Raw genomic sequence first — 22,366 nt, 5'->3', positions numbered from 1 at the left:
AAGCGCTGGCCGGAAAGCAGAGCGGTGACGTCACCGCTGTGCTCTGCTTTACGGCCGGCCGGCGCTGACACTGGGGGACGCAGGGAAGCTGACGCTGAAGGACGTGACAGGAATGTAAGTATGTAGTGTTTTTTTTTTTTTACTTTTACAATGGTAACCAGGGTAAACATCGGGTTACTAAGTGCGGCCCTGCACTTAGTAACCCGATGTTTACCCTGGTTACCAGTGAAGACATCGCTGAATCGGCGTCACACACGCCGATTCAGCGATGTCAGCGGGTGATCCAGCGACGAAATAAAGTCCTGATCATTCCCCAGCGACCAACGATCTCCCAGCAGGGGCCTGATCGTTGGTCGCTGTCACTCATAACGATTTCGTTAACGATATCGTTGCTACGTCACAAAAAGCAACGATATCGTTAACGAGATCGTTATGTGTGACGGTACCTTTAGTTTGGTGGTAGGTTAGTCACCGCTTCTTATTGAGAACACATTCATACTTGGTCTAGCTTAGCCTCAGATGTATGAGGAATTTGGGAAGAATGGTGTTCAGCTGACCACTATCAAAAGTGTAGGACAGGGGTCCCCATCCTGTAGCTCGGGAGCCACATGTTGGTCGCGGTCCCATGAATTGCGGCTCGCGGCTGTCTGCCAGCTTGGTCCTTTAGTTCCAGATTTAGTAAACTGGTATGAAGAGAACATCTCAAAATGGTGAACTTTGTGAGTAGCCCTGCAGAGAAGAGCAGATCTGGATGCACATATACTGGTCTTGGGGAATTAGAGATAATTTAAGTATGGTATGCTAGATACAGGATGATACTACCGGTCAGAGGAGGTGCTTGAAGCTGGATGTGACTGTGTTGGGAGTGCGTGATGGGAGAATGCTGAATGTTGTGGGGTGTGGTGGGAACCCCTGGATCTTGGTATACTGCTTCGTTGTGATTTGTGTGGGAAAGCTTTGGTTATCATTACACCCGAAATGGGGGGCTTTGGTTACCACTAATGTGAAGGGGGGACAAAAGCTGGATGTGGCTCGTGACCCTCTTTCAGAGCTGAATGTGGCTCTGAAGGACAGAAAGGTTGAGGACCACTGGTGTAGGACATCGTTAGATTGTTGGTAATGGGATATTGATCTTAACTGAGCCTTTGCCTGGAAATTCACTTTTGAAAACTTATTATTTTCTCTTTTAAACTATTGATTTGTATAAATAGATGCTAAGCTTGCAGTATTGTGTCCAGTTAATAATTGATTTCTTGTTCTGCCAATCTTCTCATGAATTGTCTTCTTTCAGGTGGCCCTGGTCTATCCCAATAATGATCCAGTCATGTTTATGGTTGCTTTTTACGGCTGTCTCCTGGCAGAAGTCATTCCAGTGCCGATTGAGGTACCTCTTACTAGAAAGGTAACAATAAAATTTAGAGTAATGTTGGACACATTCTCAGGCCTTCAATCTCCGGTGACTCTTCCGATTGCAGACTCCTCTTGGCCCTTTGACGTTTGCTAGTAATTGTACCTAAAAATGTAATTCCAGCAAATAAGAGCGTGACGTAGAGTGAAAGCAAAGCTATTCATAATTTATGTTCATGACTTTTTTCTTGAATAATTGAATATATAATGTAGTCTGGGCCATTTTATTATAGCAAGGCCTAATTGCAGCAAAAGCATTTTTTGGAAATGTACACGGTCATCACAACTGAGCAGTATCCTATGTAATACGCTGTTACTGCTGTGCTGGCGCCCCAAGAGTATGTCATCTAATCAGGGTGCGCAGTTATCGCTTAGACTTTCCATAGTAAAAAAAAAACTAGAAAAACCTAACTGTGATAAACAGACAAATGTATAAAGATATAGAAAGTAATTGGGGGCTGTACACAATCTCCACTCAGCCTTTAAATTAAAGGTAGTATGTCTGCAGAAAATGACTGTAGAAAGTAATCGCAGGCACCCTGAAGCTTCGATGTGGCTGAGCAGCAGTTCAGTGCCCCTTTCCATGATACCACGACTAGGACCATTCTAGGTTCCAAACGCATCACTTTTTGCCTTTTATGCAGTATTTTTAATGTACCCGAAACCTTTTAAGATATACTAGTAAATTGGTGGTTTTATATCCAAATAACTGGATATATTTGTTTCTTTTCTCTGGATCTTAATGGGCATCTGTCAGCAGGTTTTGCTATTTCAGAGCAGCATAATACAGGGCAAGTGAGCCTGATTCCAAGGATGTGTCATTTGCTGGGCTGTGTGTTGTAGTGTCCATACAATCAGTGTTTAATCAGCAGGTGATTATCACTGCTTGACTAGTTCTCATGTGTACTGCAGTCCAGCTAATCTGTATAACCCCGCCTCCACCACTGATTGGCATCTTCCTGGTAATGTTCCTGTACACAGGAAGCTGCCAATCAGGGGTGTGTGCGGAGTTATACCGAGATTAGCACTCTGACCGCTTCTACATCTGCAACAGATATGATGGGGATTCTATGAAAAATGCACCAGGCAACCTAGTAAGTGACGCAATCCGGCTCTCCTGCCTTATATTCTGCTGCTCTCAGATTACCTTGTGGAAACTTGCTGACAGATTCCATTTAATCTAAGCAGGGCTTTTCCTTTCCATGCTGAGGATCTTCACAACCAATTTATAGGTTCTGGTGAACGTTGAACATTGTGCTCACCTTCATTCATAGTTCTAGTCTGAGGCCTCTTTGATTTGAAGGTCACTGGAAAAACATGTTAATAGATCCCCTCTGATACAAAGTTCTCAGTAGCCGGCGGTACGTAGCCATTGGACCCAGTCATACAGACCTATAGAGCAAGCTATAATACTGCAATATATAGCAGAGCGCTCTCCGTTTCCGGGAGCATCCATTTTTGTTCCACGTTGACTGCCTAAAATCCCAGTAATATCAGTGAGCCTCACCATTGCCTTCTTCTGCCCATTTGACTTTCCTCCTCTCTTCTTCATAAACAGGATGCTGGTGGGCATCAGATTGGTTTCCTGCTGGGAAGCTGTGGTGTGAAGCTTGCTCTTACCACCGAGGTTTGCCTGAAAGGACTGCCAAAAACGCAGAATGGAGAAATTGTGCAATTCAAGGGTAAGCCACTCGATTATTTTCCTGCCTAGAATATATTTTTCCCAGTATCTTGTGTTGATATTTTTACTTGGAATTCATGGAGCGGTGAAATTAATAGAATATAAAAATGATATATAGTTTGTAATTACATTCTTCAGTCGCACTGTCACTGTGGAAAATCATCTTTTTTTGCAGCTGTTTTTTTGTGAAGTAGTGTCTGCGGTTTTATTGTCTGCCATTAAAATTAAAATGATGTTTTTAATTAGTCTATTTCTGGGTGTTATTTGTGGAAGACACATTTTCATTTTTTCATTTTATATAACTTGAGATGTGTATGTGAATATATATATATATATATATATATATATATATATAATTTTACGGTTTCCTTAATGGGGTCCTTGTCACATAATTGCACCCCCCCTAATTCTAGAACTGCATGTACACGTTTTCCAGCAACATTTTCTAAGTTTATATATTCAGCTATATGGAATGTGCCACCACAATATGTCTATTTATTTATGAAGAAATTTGTGTTTTTGACCTTTTTTTCAACGCACTTGTACTAGAAATAATGTATTGTCATAAATGTATTTGTGTTTTATCGTAGGAATGCTGTCTATAAATTTAATATGTTTGACTCTGAAATGTTGCTATGGGAGATACGTTGGAAAGGCAGGTCTCCTGGGGCGTCTTTCCACCTCTTGCCCCTGGAGTGATAGGTCCCTCCATGCATGTGTGTACAGGGAGAGACCTGTCAGTCATTGGTAGAAGGCAGGGAGAGGCCGCCAGGGATCTGATTGTGCAGCTAGTCTCCTGTGCAGCTCGAGTCCCAGTGATGTTTCAGAGTCTAACATACCCGGCTGAAATCGTGAAGCGTCTGTCAGGTTCCCTTTTAAAGCCGGTGGCCATTTCATTTTAACAAATCTGTTGGAGACATAAATATTGGTAAGGGCCACAAAAGGAAGTATTACAGACTCTCCTTTCTTGTGAAGCGCAGCCTGTTAGTTCCTCATAGATCTGCTCTCAAAATAACAGCTAATGGAGGGACTTGTCCATCAGCCTCCTCCAATTGAAAAGCAGATTTCTAACGCACAGTGTAATTCAATTGGAGGAGGCTGGTCGACAGGACTGGTCCCATGTCCCCTCAATTAGCCGTCATTTTTGAGAGAAGATCTATGAAGAACTAACAGGCTATGCTTCACAAAGAAAGAGAGTTTTGCCAAAGCTCATTTGGCCAACCCCTTTAAAATTGGTAAAATATGACTTGGTAGCCTTTACCTGTTGCATATTACTTTTGTTGGGTAGTTTGGAGATGAAACTAAAGGAACATGACCTTAAAATAGTTCCGGTGGCTTATGTTAAACTCTAAATATTAAAGACCATGGGCTCACAATTTAGGTATGTTTCTATAGGGTGGCCAAAGCTGAAGTGGGTTGTGACTGATTCCAGATACCTGACCAAGGCACCAAAGGACTGGCAACCACACATCACCGTAGCGGGCATAGAACCTGCTTATATTGAGGTAAACGGGCTGGTAAAATCATTAAAGGGAATTTGGCACATTGTACATAAAGTCTGATCTGTGAACAACATGGTGTAAACGACGAGAAGCTGTGCAGCTTCTCTTGGTCTCTAACATCCGGCCTGCACATCAGATACCATTTTCAACAAGACAGGTTCCCTTTAAATCTAATTATTTTAATATATGGTGCACCAATAATATCTTCTACCCTGAAATACTAAATTAAAATGCCAAATGAGGAATTGAGAGCTGCAGGTAGCACCTTGGGCTGTAGAGTTACTGAGGCAACCATACAACGATAGGCTGTCCATCTAATGTGTAGGAGGGCCTCCCAACCATCCCCCAACAGATAATAGCGGGGAACATAAAGATTGGACAGCTGGAATTCAGTCATCCTATCCTTTTGTTTGGCAGTGAGATAAGCCGCTGCCAGATAATTCTGGCATCTGCTCATCCTTAGAAAGTCAGGAACACTTGGAGCCTGTGTCTGGGGAAGGTAGCGGTCAGCTGAACAATCATTTCAATTGAAAGAAATAAAAAGAATGGAAGCGCACTTACCCTGGTGTGGTTAACATCACTTTATTTGGACATGTGCAAAAGCAGACAGCAGGGAGGGATAGGATCAGCTATGGACAACGGCCGTTTCGTGCTAGATGGCACTTCAACGGGTCCTGGCGCTGAATGGATCCGGGGAGTGTTTTATAGACCCACCTGAGTCCACCAACTCCTCCCCCAACCCTCAAAACATGAACAGTGTTACATTTACAAACAGTATTACATTTAAAAACAACAAAGTATTTAAAATAGCACACGCTATGAACTTCAAAATGACCGGATTCAACATTCACAGGTTGACATAGAAATATTTTACAAGAAGACCGACATGTCGACTTTTTCATTCAAACCAGATGGTCCTGCTGCGTCTGCGCGCAGGATCCATCTGGCTTCTCTACGTAGTAGAAGGCGGCATAAGTCGCCTCCTCCCTCCGGCAATGAGACCCGCTCCAGACCAGCAAACCTCAACACCTGAGTGTCCCCCGCATGATAAGAACGGACATGCTCTATGAATCTGGGAGCTCCCTTTCCTGTGCCTACGGAATAAAAATGCTCCCTAATGCGGACAAATAAAGGGCGGATCGTTTTCCCAATATAGAAGTATCTACAAGGGCAGAACAGGACATAGACAACGTGTGTGGTTCTACAGGATATGAAATCTCGCACTATATGCTGTATATGCCCTACTCTAATTTTGTTTCCTGTATAATGGTATTTACAAAAGTTGCAACCCCCACATTTAAAGTTCCCCTTAGGGATACTGTCTGTGAGCCAGTTATTTCTATTAGTTACAAAACGATTACGGACTATACTGTCTCTGATATTCCTACTACGACGATTGGCAAATAGAGGTCCTCTATCTACTATATCTTTAAGATTATTATCTTGTCGTAGAATCTGCCAATTCTTACGTATGGCTGTTCTGATGTGGCTGTCCAGCGGACCAAATTTAAAGCTAAACACGAACTTTTTTTCTTTTTCTTGTCTTCTCTTGGGGGAAATAGAAATTTCTGTGGCAACTGCTCTGTCATAGGCAGTACTCAAAACCGCAGGAGGATAACCCCGTTTTTTGAACCTGTCAATCAAATCAGCTGACTGCTGCGCAAACCCCGTCGGATCACTATTGATTCTCTTTACCCTGAGTAGTTGACTGAATGGCAAGGAATATTTCATATGTGGCGGATGCGCACTATGATAGTGTAACAAGGAGTTAGATGCAGAAGGTTTTCGGTGAACTTCTGTGGAGATACCCCTCTCCCCAATTTGTAATTTAACATCCAAAAAGACCAAATTGGTCCCCCCAAATTGTGAGGTAAACCTCATGTTCATGGTGTTGGATGTCCCCAAGTACCTCACAAATTCCGTGAAGGTATCCTGGTGCCCATCCCACACCATGAACATGTCGTCGACATATCTAGCATAAAGCTTGATATGTCGCAAAAAAGGGTTATTTGAGGAATAAATATATTCCTCCTCGAACCTCGCAAGAAAGAGGTTAGCCAGGGTACATGCGACGGGGGTACCCATAGCGGTACCCACCGTCTGCAGGTACCACTGGCCATCAAATTCAAAAGCATTATGCTTTAGGATGAAAGAGAGTCCATCGCAGATGAATTTAAGTGTCCTGTCCAGTGGGTGTATTCTCCCAAATTTTTTTAATCGTGTCAACTCCCAATTTTTGTCGAATGCGTGTATAGAGACTCTCGATATCAATCGAAGTCAACGCATACGACTCATGCCATTCAAAATCTTTTAGTATTTTCAAAAAATCCCCCGTATCCTTAATATATGAGGGAACATCTCTCAAAAGGGGGCGCAGCAGCCAGTCAATATAAGAAGAAAGTGGCTCAGTCAAGGAGCCCACCCCTGACACTATTGGATGGCCAGGGGGGCTTCTATTGACTTATGTAATTTAGGTATATGATACCAATGTGGGCGTCTCGGAAATTCTGGTAATAGCTTCTCAGCCTGTTTAGAAGAAAACACCCTTTTCTCTACAAATTGTCTCAGCAAAGAAAGTAATAGATTCTTAAATTTTAAGGTGGGATCCCCCTTGAGTTTTTGAGTTTTAGGTAAGTTTGCTCATCTGACAACTGTCTTAGTGCCTCAGTTCTATACTAATCTCTTGTGAGCAGCACCACATTGCCCCCTTTGTCCGCACTATGGACAACCACATCAGACCAGCTCTGGATATCTGTTAATGCCCGTTTTTCTTTAATTTGGAGGTTTTTTATGGGCTTTTCATATATTAAATCCTCTACATCTTTTAAAACCTGTGACTGAAAGACATCAACCAAATTACCCGGGGACACTGGGGGCATGTAGGTCGATTTATTACCCCCAGTAAACGGAGAAATAGCCGTATCATTACATCTAGTGGAGGCCGATGTTGTACCCAAAGAGTCGAGGAGGTCTCTTGTCTCCTCCCGTACATCGCCAAATGGGTCCTCATTGACAAAAAAGCCAAGTGGGCCCACCTGGCAAGGTGATTCTCCTGGGAAGACTTCTCGAGGGGCAACCTTGTTTTTATCCATAGCAAAAAAATTAAATAAATTAATTTTACGAATTGCTTTGAACAGGTCAATTTTAAAGTCGACTATATTGAATGGTTCTGGTATACAGAAATTTAGTCCTTTGGATAGGACCGACAAATGTGCTTCATTCAATATTTGTGGGGTTAAGTTGACCACCGTTATTTCATTGGTCTCCACGAAACCTGTCGTCTTTTTTTCACATTTCTTTCTGCCATTTCTCCTACCCCCTCGACGCGTCCTGCGTCCAAAGGGGATACCCCTGCAGTAACCGTTTGTTGTGAAGGTCCCGAATCAGCAGAAGTACAAGGGTCTTCTGTTGCACTTGAGTCTGAGTCTGTCGTGAGGTAGTCTCTTTTATTTTTATTCTTTTTAAAAAGGGATTTGTTCCGCCCTTTCGGAACAGCCCTTTCGAATCATTTCGACAACAGCTTTATCATGTGTATGGCCTGCTAGAGAGTCTCAAATAGGGGCCATAATTGAATTAATCGGACCCGTGCGTGAGACTACTGGTGCTGCGTACAATTGCCTTATCAGTTGTAAAGCCCAGAATGCTAAATGCTTGTCTCTATGCCTGATCTACTACTGGCCATCAGATGGATAGTCATTTTTTTGTGATCTTAGTTGTACGTTAGAATTTCCCTAAGAATAATTAAGCAAAAAAGATTTTTTTTTAAATGTTAATGCCTTAAAAGGAATCTGTCAGCAGGTTGTTGCTACCTCATCTGAGAGTAGCATAATATAGGCAAAGAGACCCTGAATCCAACAATGTATCACTTAGTTTACTGACACAATCAGTTTTTAGATGCAACAGTGCTAAGAAACCCCGCCCACATCAGGCTCTCGATGTATGTAGTCTATGGACAGTGAGCTGCTTATCACAGGAGGGGGCGGAGTTCGACTAGCAAGCGCGCACCATCTACTAAGCAACTACAGTATCCTAGTGATAAAACCTTCACTGTAAGTAAACAACAGCACACAGACGGGAAGTGATACTATCGCTGAATTCAGTGTTTTAACCCCTACCTCATGCTGTGCTCTGGTTATGTATCAAAATCCTGGTGACAGATTCCCTTTAAACTAGGCTAGAATTAGACCATTCCTGAATAATTACAATTTGCTGCTTATTAGAGGGATGAGCCGTTAAGGTTACTTCCCACCCGTAGGCTGCAAAGTGTTCCTAAAAAAAAATCATCCGTCTCATTTACAGCTGCCATTGATAAAGGGAGAATCATTTCTATGGTTACGCTCTGCAACCTCTGCAAATATTTGGCAATTATATCTGTCTCTTATGAATCTCCATGACTTGGCCAGGCTTGTCTTAAAGCCGTTGTCAGTAGCCAAGATGAATTATCAAATTTTTTCAGCATTATTATAATTTACAATTATGGAAGTTCTCGCTTTGCCTCTCCTCTAAATTCACTTCCCTTTTTTCCACCCTTTTACATTTTTAATAATTGTTCTGTAATATTGTAGAAGTAAGACATGAATATCACTAAATTGTAGATTGGCACAAAAGTATAAGTAGACCTTGGCCAAGGAAACCAAATGAAGCCAGCAGGTGAAAAATTATTTTATTTGAGGCTGATGCAACCAAAATGGAAAACGATGACTGTTTTGCAAATAGTCATTACAAATATCCTATTGTTTTGTGTTCACAGCTCCTGTGTAAACCTCAAAAAAGTCAACAAATCTGCAGTTTTACTGCCTTACATTAGTAATCTAATGTTTGCTAATTGGGGCAGCAGGTTGGCTCAGTGGTTATCTGCACAGTTTTATTTTTTCCCCTAGTTTTTTTTCACGCTCCAAAAGACATACTGATCTGAAATTTAGATTGTGAGTCCCAATGGGGACAGAGCTGATAATGACTGTAAAGCGCTGTGGAATTAATGGTGCTATATAAGTGCATAAAATAAATGGTATTATACAGTGGGTGGGAACACAGCTATAGTAGGAATTAAAATATAACCTTTATTAGGTACAAGATAAAAGTACTCAAAAACAACGACAAATAGTGTCACCCCAAAAACAAATTAAACTATAATGGTATTAAATGATGTAACCTGTCAGGTAACACATCACTTATGGGTGATACCAATATAGACTAATGGTGAGGACAGTCATAAACAAGGGTGAAATATACTGCCCCACATACTCAAGATACCTCTGGTAAATGACATAAGCACATAAGTGCAGAAAATGTTAGGCCAGGTAACCTTGCGTGTATAAGGCTGGGTTCCCATTGCGTTATGGGACCGCGTTTAACGGACAGCGTTGCACGGCGAAATTAACGCCGTGCAACGCGTCCGTTAACGCGCCCATTGAAGGCAATGGGAACGCGCTTCACTAGCGCGTGCCATGTTCAGCACGCGCTAGCGACGCGCCGGTGATTCCTGGCGCGCCGCGGACGCTGCTTGCAGCGTCCGAGGCGCGCCCGCGGTCCGTTCCCCGCTCTCGCAGATCGGGGATCTGCGAGAGCGGGGACGTTACCGCTACCCCGACCGCAGCCCCATAGAAAACATTGCGTTAGCGCAATCCGCTAGCGCTAGCGCTAAACGGATTGCACTAACGCAATGTGACCCTAGCCTAAGTATTGGCAGGTATCAGAACAGGCAGGGAGGGGGGTAAGACAAATGCGGTAGAAATCATACACAGTACTAATATAAACAAACAGGAACGATCTCACCAATTGCCGTGACTCAGGTCAGTGTAGCCCATAGTTCGCTGAGAAGAAAAAATCCATGAAGCAGCGATGTAAGGAGACAATACCCTGTCAATCCCTGAGGGGCTAACCATAAACCTATGTCCCCAAACTCCCGCCCTTACAATGTTACAGAGTAACATGGAGGGTGGCAGGTTTTTTTGTCCTCTATTATAGCACTCATGCACTTTAGCTCCCAGGCAGGCAAGTCCCCTGATGATACGGCCTGCGAAGAAACGCGTCGGGACATTCTTATAGGGAGAGTGCAGGGCATGATTTTTGCTCAGGGGTAGTTGTGGACTGCCCTTGTAAGGGCGGGAGTTTGGGGACATAGGTTTATGGTTAGCCCCTCAGGGATTGACAGGGTATTGTCTCCTTACATCGCTGCTTCATGGATTTTTTCTTCTCAGCGAACTATGGGCTACACTGACCTGAGTCACGGCAATTGGTGAGATCGTTCCTGTTTGGTTATATTAGTACTGTGTATGATTTCTACCGCATTTGTCTTACCCCCCTCCCTGCCTGTTCTGATACCTGCCAATACTTATACACGCAAGGTTACCTGGCCTAACATTTTCTGCACTTATGTGCTTATGTCATTTACCAGAGGTATCTTGAGTATGTGGGGCAGTATATTTCACCCTTGTTTATGACTGTCCTCACCATTAGTCTATATTGGTATCACCCATAAGTGATGTGTTACCTGACAGGTTACATCATTTAATACCATTATAGTTTAATTTGTTTTTGGGGTGACACTATTTGTCGTTGTTTTTGAGTACTTTTATCTTGTACCTAATAAAGGTTATATTTTAATTCCTACTATAGCTGTGTTCCCTTAATACTGGTGGGATTTTGTTGGATTTTCCAATTAGATTGATTTAGTTTTGCTTTTTTCATATTATACAGTGGGTACCTAAAGTATTCGGACCCTTTTATATTTTTCACTCTTTGTTTCATTGCAGCCATTTGGTAAATTCAAAAAAGTTCATTTTTTTTCTCATTAATGTACACACTGAACCCCATCTTGACTGAAAAAAAAAAACTGAAATGTAATTTTTGCAAATTTATTAAAAAAGAAAACTGAAATATCACATAGTCATAAGTATTCAGACCCTTGGCTCAGTATTGAGTAGAAGCACCTTTTGAGCTAGTACAAACATGAGTCTTCTTGGGAATGATGCATCAAGTTTTTCACACCTGGATCCTCTGCCATTCTTCCTTGCAGATCCTCTCCAGTTCCATCAGGTTGGATGGTGAACGTTGGTGGACAGCCATTTTCAGGTCTCTCCAGAGATGCTCAGTTGGGTTTAGGTCAGGGCTCTGGCTGGGCCAGTCAAGAATGGTCACAGAGTTGTTCTGAAGCCACTCCTTTGTTATTTTAGCTGTGTGCTTAGGGTCATTGTCTTGTTGGAAGGTGAACCTTCGGCCAAGTCTGAGGTCCAGAGCACTCTGTAAGAGGTTTTCATCCAGGATATTTCTGAACTTGGCCGCATTCATGTTTTCTTCAGTGGCAACCAGTCATCCTGTCCCTGCATCTGAAAAACACCCCCATAGCATGATGCTGCCACCACCATGTTTCACTGTTGGGATTGTATTGGGCAGGTGATGAGCAGTGCCTGGTTTTCTCCACACATAACGCTTAGAATTATCACCAAAAAGATCTATCTTCATCTCATCAGAGCAGAGAATCTTATTTCTCATAGTCTGGGAGTCCTTCATGTGTTTTAGCTACCTCTATGTGGGCTTTCATATGTCTTGCACTGAGGAGAGGCTTCCTTCGGGCCACTCTGCCATAAAGGCCCGACTGGTGGAGGGCTGCAGTGATAGTTGACTTTGTGGAACTTTCTCCTATCTCCCTACTGCATCTCTGGAGCTCAGCTACAGTGATCTTGGGGTTCTTCTTTACCTCTCTCACCAAGGCTCTTCTCCCATGATTGCTCAGTTTGGCTGGAAGGTCAGGTCTAGGATGACTTCTGGTAGTCCCAAACTTCTTCCATTTAAAGATTATGGTGGCCACTGTGCTCTTAGAAACCTTGAGTACTGTAGAAATTCTTTTGTAACCTTGGCCAGATCTGTGCCTTGCCACAATTCTGTCTCTGAGCTCCTTGGCCAGTTCCTTTGATTTCATGATTCTCAAAGGGTAGCACGATGGCGCAGTGGTTAGCACTGCAGCCTTGCAGCGCTGGGATCCTGGGTTCTAATCCCACCCAGGACAACATCTGCAAAGAGTTTGTATGTTCTCTCCATGTTTGCGTGGGTTTCCTCCGGGTACTCCGGTTTCCTCCCACATTCCAAAGACATACTAATAGGGAATCTAGATTGTGAGCCCCAATGGGGACAGTGATGATAATGTGTGCAACCTGTAAAGCACTGCGGAATATGTTAGCGCTGTATAAAAATAAAGATTATTATTATTATTATTTGGTCTGACATGCATGTCAGTTTAGTTACATATCAGTTTAGTTACATACAGCTGGACTCCAATGAAGGAGAAGAACCATCTCAAGGAGGATCACAAGGAAATGGACAGCATGTAACTTAAATATGAGTGTCTCAGCAAAGGATCAGTTTTCCTTTTTTAATAAATTTGCAAAAATATCTACATTACTGTTTTTTTCAGTCAATATGGGGTGCACAGTGTACATTAATGTGAAAAAATGAACTTTTTTGAACTTAACAATTGGCTGCAATGAAACAAAAAGTAAAAAATTTAAAGGGGTATGTATACTTTCCATACCCACTGTACATTTGGTAGGCGAGAGAAGAGATGAACGACAATATGACTACAAGACCAGACTACATTTTGTAGTCTGTTACCATAGATACGTATAGGCCTACTTAGGAGCTGTAGTCCGATAACGGTAGGAGATTCTACATGATGGTTGCTTGTTCTAGAAGAATAATAAAATCGCCTACACAATCCTGTTATTACGACTTGTCCTTTACGGGAGTCCAGGACTAGACCGATATCAGTGTTTTTGGACAAGTTGTGCCTTGTGCCCGTCTTGTGTATTAATAATCTCATACATTTGTTTTGCAGTATAAAACAAGTAAAGAAGGCAGCGTGATGGGGGTCGCAGTTTCTCGAATCGCAATGCTTTCTCATTGTCAGGCTCTTTCTCAGTCTTGTAATTATACAGAAGGTGGGTGAAATCCAAATCGCGTTCATGCTCTATGTGCATTTGTAGTATTTTGGCTGCGGTCATCTTTAGATCCTCTGGATTGGTGATAAATGTCAATTCTGGATAAACCCTCTAATATATGATATAAATGAGAATAACTTGTATACTATCACATGATTAAACAGTATGGCCATTCATGTAAAATTGTGTCCTTTGCGTAGGTGAAACCATGGTAAATGTCCTCGATTTTAAGAGGGATGCTGGTCTCTGGCATGGCATACTAACGGTGAGACTCTCATTTTGTACCCTCGGATAATGTGGCTTGATAATACCGTGCACCCAGCAGTGGGTTATGCTTCTGCCTGGAGGTTCAGTAGAGGCACAAAATGGCCGCTAATACGGATATATGCATGCGCCCTAAAACTGTTGGAAATATTTTTGGAAGCTCCATTGTAATGGTAGATGCTTCTCTAATATTGTGTGAAGCTTTCCCCCAAACATGATGCCCATTCTGTGTAGTATCAGAGTTATGCCCCATCATTGGCACCAGCAGTGTGTGAGCTGGCGTATGTCCCGTGCCCCTCATCTATAAAAAATGACTAACGTTTATAAATGTTCTCATATGTTCTATCATTTTCCTTTAGAATGTAGTGAATAAAATGCATACAATCAGTGTTCCGTATGCGGTGATGAAAGCGTGTCCTTTATCTTGGGTCCAACGAGTCCATGCAAATAAAGGTAATGTCCTACATGGTGATAAGTGCACGGGTTCAAAAGAATAAACGTTCCTTCATAATTTTACTGTCAAGTGTTGTATTACTTGCCCAGCGGGTCAGCTCTATTAAAACACACTCATTACATGTCCGTAAATGTTTTTGGAGCTGCTTTAAGCTGGAGATACTTGCAGTCAACCATTGATCCGCATTCATCTATGTCAGTGATTATCACCAACTACATGATGTAGGCATAGATACATTGACTCTTGAGGCCAAGTCTCCAGCGACACAAGCGATCTGTCTAGCATAAAAGCATTTTTGTAGCATTTTTTTCAGCCCAGCTTTGTCACAAAACGAAGGGATTTCCTAATACCAGAAGGGTGAATGAGATTCATGAAGTTCCATGCACACATTGCTTATTTTTTCCTTGCAAATGTGAAGCAGTTTAGAATCTGCAGCATATCGATTCTTTCATCATTTTTGCAGTGTTTTTAACTTATTCTAATGACTGGGGGGGGGGAAAAAAACTTCAAAAACACTTATTTGATGCTGTGTTTTCCAGCCAAAACCTTTAAGTATCTGCAGCAGATACTTAACGTGTGCACATACCCTTAAGGTGCTTTCGCTTTGTGTTCTTCTCCAATCTCAGTGGTCCCGTTGGGGCTTATGTCTGAACCCCCTGCAAAATGGGATTCAGATGTATACACCGATGGGGCCATTGGCAATAATTGTGACGTGGACACTCAGACAGTCTACTACATCTGGGTGTTCGCCTCGATTAGGCGTATTCTTCTAAACATGATGCATGACAGAGCACACATTGACTCCATTGGCACTATTATAGTCAATAGCCCCATCGGCGCCTATGTCCAAATCCCGTTTTGCTGGGTGTGAGGGGGGTTTGAAAGCCCCAATGGGATTACTGAGTGTGAGGAATAACGCATTGTCAAAGGGCCCTTAATGCTGCCTTGTTGGCTGTGAGCTGAATGAAGTGCTGTCAATGCATTTTTAGGACATCTGACACCTAAATAAAAAATTTAGGTTATCACTCTGTAGGTTCTACTGATTTTGGTCTACAATTACTGAGCAAATACTAATACCAAAAAACTAACTAGTGAAAAAAAGTCTGCATGTAATAAAATAGGCCCCATGACATAATTGATGCAATATATCTTCTTCTCGTTGACTATTTTTTTTCTCTAGCCTTAGTCCTGTCAGCCGAGGAGAAGATATATTTATTTTCATGTCACAACCCTGCTCCTGCAGCTTCGGTATGTGTGCTTACAATACAGCTCCTCTGTCAGTTGAGACACAGGACTTGAAAGCTGTGTTTCTTCAGACTGCAGCCCGTCCTAACACTTGACTAGCAGAGGCTGCTGTGAGAATTTTGTGATGAGGGACATTTTATTACTCTTTGGGCGAACACCTTTAATAATAGAAGATATCAAACAAAATGAAAAGTGAACAGCGGCTGTAACTTCACCAATTCGTTTGTGCCATATTGATAGACAGATCTCTTGTCAGTATATTATCTTGAAACCTGAGTGAGACCGGTGCCAGTTTTGAGCAAATTCTATTCTTTATCGTGAGGGTTTATTTCTAGTTAGATCAGTGCCAAAGCCCACAATTGTGTAAATGTCGTCGTGCTGAGATCTTGGCATTTAAGTTGATTTTTCTTCCGTTGGAAACAAGAAGTGAAGGAAATGGATATCCTACAGCACTGAGATAAAGTCATGAATACGTCTTTGTTTTTTTTCTTGTCTCTCAGCCAGGGTTGCGGTAGTAAAGTGCCGGGACTTGCACTGGGCAATGATTGCACACCGAGAACAGAAGGATATCAGTTTGGCCTCACTTCGCATGCTCATTGTAACAGATGGAGCCAATCCTTGTAAGCGTCCTTGTAGTTTATGATTAATGATTATGATAACCAGATTGTAAAGGACAAAACTGCAACATTCAATAAGAATGTGGACAGTTGTTTTGTGTCAACTTTACTTGCTGCTTAAAATGCATGTTCATGTTCTGTATTTAATAGAGTTGGATCATCAGCACAATCATTTCCTCAAATCAAAGCCATGTCTCAGTAGGTTGCATGGGAAAATATAGTATTACATCTTGCCTGTTCGGAGGAGTGGGCCGCCATTCAATACCCAGGCACAACAAAAGCACTCAATTGTAGTCACTTTTAACAAAACGAGGATGACATCGAGTAAGAAACTATGGTGTATGTATGCCCCAGTAGGCCAAATAACAATACCTGTGCCATTTACCATCCATTTAATAAACATATTTCTCTCTCGCTTCATTGGGGGACACAGGAAACACACTGTTTAATATCTGACACATACTGAACATTCGTTAATACTATCATATAGACCCATAGATTATGTGCGTTATGTGGTCCACTCATTTTCTGGCTGATCTATGGTAGGTTTAATGGGGGCTTATCAAGAATGAGCGTTCTTATGAATGGATCCTTACTCATACATTGCAGATTTGGTCAATATTTTACATCAGTATTTTAAAACCTAAACCGGGAATAGATGCAAAAAAGACAAGTAGCCTAAATTTGTTATGTCCCCTGTGTCGTAAACGCAGACTTAGTTTTGGCTTGCAAATCCTGATGCAAATTACTGACCAAATCAGGAGAGGGGAGTTAAGGCCCCGTCACACATAGCGACGCTGCAGCGATACCGACAACGATCCGGATCGTTGCAGCGTCGCTGTTTGGTCGCTGGAGAGCTGTCACACAGACAGCTCTCCAGCGACCAACGATCCCGAGGTCCCCGGTAACCAGGGTAAACATCGGGTATCTAAGCGCAGGGCCGCGCTTAGTAACCTGATGTTTACCCTGGTTACCATCGTTAAAGTAAAAAAAAAAACAAACGCTACATACTTACCTACCGCTGTCTGTCCTCGGCGCTCTGCTTCTCTGGTCTGGCTGTGAGCACAGCGGCCGAAAAGCAGAGCGGTGACGTCACCGCTCTGCTTTCCGGCTGCCCGCCGCTCACAGCCAGACCAGAGAAGCAGAGCGCCGAGGACAGACAGCGGTAGGTAAGTATGTAGCGTTTGTTTTTTTTACTTTAACGATGGTAACCAGGGTAAACATCGGGTTACTAAGCGCGGCCCTGCGCTTAGTTACCCGATGTTTACCCTGGTTACCAGCGAAGACATCGCTGAATCGGCGTCACACATGCCGATTCAGCGATGTCAGCGGGACCTCAACGATCAAAAAATGGCCCAGGCCATTCCGACACGACCAGCGATCTCACAGCAGGGGCCTGATCGCTGGTACGTGTCACACATAGCGAGATCGCTACTGAGATCGCTGTTGCGTCACAAAACTTGTGACTCAGCAGCGATCTCGCTATCGATCTCGCTATGTGTGACTGGGCCTTAAGGCTGTGCCAGAACAAAGCTGTTGGGCATGATAACATCCTACAGGCAGAGCCTCCTTCCCCCAACACCTGCCAGTATGGGAAAGTCAGAATTGCTCATTATTAAGGATGAACGAGCCCTGGTTCAGCAGACATGTCAGATGTCCTCAGCGGCTGGATGGGAACCCAGTAGCCCACGTCCCATTTGCATACCCTGCTCCTTTTCTGATTTGTAGGTCCGGTGTGTCACCATCTTGGTGGCATTGATGTGGCTGCTGGACCAGGGTCCTGCTCATCGATTGAGTCATCGCATCCTAAAGGTTGACCAAAGTCAGCAATTGTTGATGTCCACCGTAGAACAACCTGCAGCCTGCCAGCGATCATTGGCTTTTTATCACAGCCTATGTGTAATGCACAAATGGTTCCCATCATGATATGTTCTCCATGCTTAGACTTCTGTGTGAGCAGGATGGGATGTGATAAAAGAATGAAGGGGATTTCTCCATATGTACCATCATTTCCATTACCATTTATATATGCTGCGTACACTTAAGTCTTCAGCTCTTCATTTTATAGTTGATATATCCAGTGCCTCTAGCATCATGCAAGGATATTTTGAAGCTGTGTCCTACTTTAGCTTACCTGCCATAATTATAGCATTTTTACACGTAGTGGTAGGTTACACAATCTGGAACCCTTGCAGTGTAATATCGCTCCTCTATTAACTCTTTTTATTTCATAACTCTAGAATGCACTTAATTTCTGTGTTTTTCTCCGATTTTGCACAGGGTCTGTTTCATCCTGTGACGCTTTCCTGAGTTTATTTCAAAATTATGGTCTTAAGCCTGAAGCGATTTGTCCATGTGCCACATCTCCAGAAGCCATGACCGTAGCCATCCGAAGGTATAGTAAGAAAATAAACGATCGGCATACTACTTGTGTTTAGAGATGACCTTAATTTTTTTTTTTTGTGCTTCTTTTTTATCTACTATATCATGGGAATGAAAGGGGTTAAATGTATCTCTATCCATCTATCTATATGGAGGATACTGGGTCGGTACATTGAAGCTTGCAGCAGTTTTCTATATCTGCTTTGTATAGTATAGTCTCGTGCCCTTCTTGCGTCTGTCTGTGTTACTCTTAGTAATTACACATATGATAATGTTACAACGTGCAATGTCATGATAAGAATTATTTCTTTATCGCCTCTCATTGGGGGACACAGGAACCATGGGTGTATGCTGCTGCCACTAGGAGGCTGACACTATGCAAATAAAAAAAATTAGCTCCTCCTCTGCAGTGTACACCCCACCGACTGGCATTAAACTCTTCAGTTTAGCTTAGTGTCAGTAGGAGGTGGACACGGGTCTTTCATTAGACCCTTATCTACCTCAATGTGCGTCGTTTCTTTTCAGGTTTTTTCCGGAGGGATACAGGGTGAGCAGTCACACCTGTATTCCCACAATGCGGACTATGAGTACGGCGTGTACTGCCACCCCGTATCCTCATAGATCCCTCTCCAGGACCAAGATCCTAGCACAGAAGCGTGCTCAGAAGTCCGGTCCTGGCTCCGTCCCCCACCCACTCGCCTACCAGAGCCTGTCGGTTGGAGGAGACGAGGACGTCCATCACAGCTCCGTGGACGTCTCATTCCCCTCAGGTTAGTAACTGCGTGGGATGTTTAGGTGAGTATTTACCCTCCATTCCCCCGGGATCTTTTCTCCAGATGTCCCCCTGTCCTCCCTCATGGCGTTTATTTTAGAGGGATCCCAGGGACAGCCATAAGCTCTTCTTCTTTAGCGGCCGCAGTTCTCTCCCTGCAGCCGCACAGCCCCTTACAGAGTCACAGCCTAGCAGGCTGCCGCGCCGCTTCCCCCTGCGGTCTCACTGCTTGGGGGCCACAATGCGTCCTGTGTCTGCACGGCGTCCTTGGCAGGATGCCGTGCCACTTACTTTCTGTGGCGCTCCGACGCCGCGATTCTCCGGCGCCGCGATTTTCCGGCGGCGCTCCAGCGCCGCGATTCTCCGGCGCCGCCGGCCTCTAATTTAGGTCCCGGCTTCTGCCGGGGCCTATTTCTGGCGCCGCGACCCCGCCACTTCCGCTTTCCCGGACAGCCTTGGCAGGCTGCCGCTCTTCTCAGTCCCTGCGGCGCACTGCTCCGGCGCCGCGGTTCCCTTCTCCGGCGGCGCCGGCCTCTAATTTAGGTCCCGGCTTAGGCCGGGGCCTACTTCCGGTTTCTCGGCTACTCACTTCCGGTTCTGCGGGCGGGCTTTTTCCCGCCCGACTTACTGTGCCCTGCCTACCGGCGCCCCTGCGTCTGGCTCCGCCCCCTTCCTCCTGGGACACTCGTCTGGTGTGAGCACCGCTTTGTACCGGCAGCAGCACCAGCTCTCGCAAGCGCACCCGCATCTTCTGTGGGCACAGCTCTATCTGCGCTGAATACAGCTCCTCAGGGCACTCCATCGACAAGGGGGACATCTTCCAGGACCGGGTCCGTGAGTAGCTGCACTGCAGACTGACACCCCCCTCTGCCCACTGTCCCCTAACCCACTGGCATCTTCAGGGTCCCTAAAAATGTCTACCTCTAAAGGGGGCCGCTCTCGTCCCCCTACCTCTTCATCTTCTGCCTTAGTCACGTACTTTGCATGTTCGTCCTGTAACAGCAAACTTCCCTCAGGTCAGTCCTCCCCGCTGTGTCAGTCCTGCAGCAACCCGATTGTTCCCACCGCCCAGGATCCCCCGGCTGTTCCGCCCGAGAGTGATCCCCCCCATCCCAGGCTGGGCCGCCTCTCTGTCACAATCGGTGGCCGATTTAACACGGGTATCTCAAACCCTAGTGTCCGCGCCGGATCGGTTACCCCTGCAGACCCCTGCAGTGGCCAGCGGGTCGCAGGAACCGCCGCCTGAGCCCTCCTTGATAAGCCACAAAAAGGTCCAGACAGGAACGTCGGTCTGAGTCCTCTTCGCGCTCCATCTCGCTGCTCGGCCCTCCCCCGCGGTTGGTGTCCCACCGATCCTCCTCCCCTGAGTCAGGCGAGGCATTATCTGATGCGCCTTCGGAGGATACTTCGGAGCTGGATCCTAACCAAATCGCCACCATGAGTGAGACAGTCCAGAACCTCATTGGGGCAATAAACCAAACATGTGGCATCAAGGATCCCTCTACGGAACCCGCAGATCAGGCGGTTTCGTTTAGACGGGCCAAACCACCTTCAAAATTTTTCGCTCCTCATCCTGAATTCGAGGAAATCGTGTCCAGAGAGAGAGAGAACCCCACTAGGCGTTTTCAGAGGGGAAAACGCCTGGGTGTGTTATATCCTTTTCATCCAGAACTTACCGCCAATTGGACGGCCTCTCCCTCGGTGGACCCCCTTGTTTCCAGGCTGTCCACCAACACGGTGCTTCCTCTGTCCGGCGGAGCATCTCTGAAGGATTCTAACGATAGAGTTATAGAATCCTTCGCAAAATCTGCTTTTGAAGCGGCTTCAGCGGCTCTATGTCCAGCTTTTGCGTCCACTTGGGCTTCAAAATCCATCTCAAAATGGGCCAAGGATCTTCGGCGAGGTATCCTGGATGGGCCGCCTCCCGCGCAATTAGCGGAACTTGCCAACCAGATTTCCCACGCTGGTGAATACCTGGTTTCCGCCTCCCTGGATGCCGCGTCTTGTGCGGCTCAAGCTTCCAGCAATGCCGTTGCCATCCGCCGGACCGTTTGGCTCAAGGCCTGGCAGGCGGACTTGTCCTCCAAAAAGTCCCTCACTAGTCTGCCCTTCCAGGGCTCTCGCCTCTTTGGTTCCCAGCTGGACCAAATAATTAAGGAGGCAACCGGGGGTCCAAGTTCTCTTCTCCCCCAGGCTAAGCCTCGTCGCCCTCCTCCTAGACGACAGTTTCGTTCTTTTCGGCCTTTTCGTCGCTTCGCTGCGTCAAACTCCTTTTCCCAGCAGCAACAGAGGCCACAGGCACGTCAAGAGAAGAAGGCGGTGTCCTTTAGGCCCACTCCGTCCTGGCGTCCTCGTTTCTCCCAGGGTAGATCCTCCAGGCCCAGGACTGGAAGATCCACCTCGGCATGACTCTCGGCAAGACTCCAGCCCAACTCCCAGATTGGGCGGCCGTCTTCTCCTTTTCAGGGACGTCTGGATTTCCGCAGTAGAGGATGCATGGGTCAGGGATACAAAATCCTCGGGATACAAAATAGAGTTCGCTTCCCGACCTCGGGATCGTTTCTTCCAATTCCGTCCTCCAAGAGACCCCGCTCTAGTTCCGGGCTTCTTCTCAGCCATCGCTTCTCTGCTCAAATCCGGGGTAATCGTTCCCGTCCCAGAAAAAGAACGCTTCACGGGTTTCTACTCGAATCTTTTTGTGGTACCGAAAAAAGACGGCAAAGTTCGCCCCATTCTGGACCTCAAATTGCTGAACAGGAGAGTTCGCCTGAGACACTTCAGGATGGAATCCCTTCGTTCAGTAATTGCTTCCATGGAGGCTCAGGAGTTTCTATGCTCAATAGATATCCAGGACGCCTACCTCCATGTCCCGATATTTCCCGGACATCACCGTTTCCTGCGCTTTGCAGTGCAACGAGATCATTTTCAGTTCGTCGCCCTGCCGTTCGGTCTCGCAACCGCGCCAAGAGTGTTCACGAAGATCATGGCGGCGCTGATGGCCACCTTGAGAGTCAGAGGCCTGGTCCTATTTCCATATCTCGACGACATCCTCATCAAGGCTCCGTCCTTCACTCAGGCCCACGAAAGCCTGTCCATTGTTCTCGAC

At 45.0% G+C, this 22,366-nt stretch overlaps 1 protein-coding gene across 2 annotated transcripts in view; it reads left to right on the top strand.

The window, feature by feature from the left end:
- Nucleotides 1-22,366, top strand: part of DIP2B (disco interacting protein 2 homolog B) — a 259,008-nt gene that overhangs the window by 185,927 nt on the left and 50,715 nt on the right. The window contains exons 10-17 of one of the 2 annotated variants that reach the window (XM_069758656.1): nt 1,292-1,384; nt 2,966-3,089; nt 4,484-4,593; nt 13,424-13,526; nt 13,727-13,791; nt 14,150-14,243; nt 15,990-16,109; nt 18,387-18,501. In XM_069758656.1, coding sequence (XP_069614757.1) covers nt 1,292-1,384; nt 2,966-3,089; nt 4,484-4,593; nt 13,424-13,526; nt 13,727-13,791; nt 14,150-14,243; nt 15,990-16,109; nt 18,387-18,501 — 824 coding nt within the window. Of the gene's footprint in view, nt 1-1,291; nt 1,403-2,965; nt 3,090-4,483; nt 4,594-13,423; nt 13,527-13,726; nt 13,792-14,149; nt 14,244-15,989; nt 16,110-18,386; nt 18,502-22,366 lie in introns of both variants that reach the window. The other variant, XM_069758655.1, reaches the window with a different exon arrangement.

Source organism: Ranitomeya imitator, chromosome 3, assembly GCF_032444005.1.
Source record: "Ranitomeya imitator isolate aRanImi1 chromosome 3, aRanImi1.pri, whole genome shotgun sequence".
NCBI lineage: Eukaryota > Metazoa > Chordata > Amphibia > Anura > Dendrobatidae > Ranitomeya > Ranitomeya imitator.
This window is presented reverse-complemented; position numbering and strand designations above follow the sequence as displayed.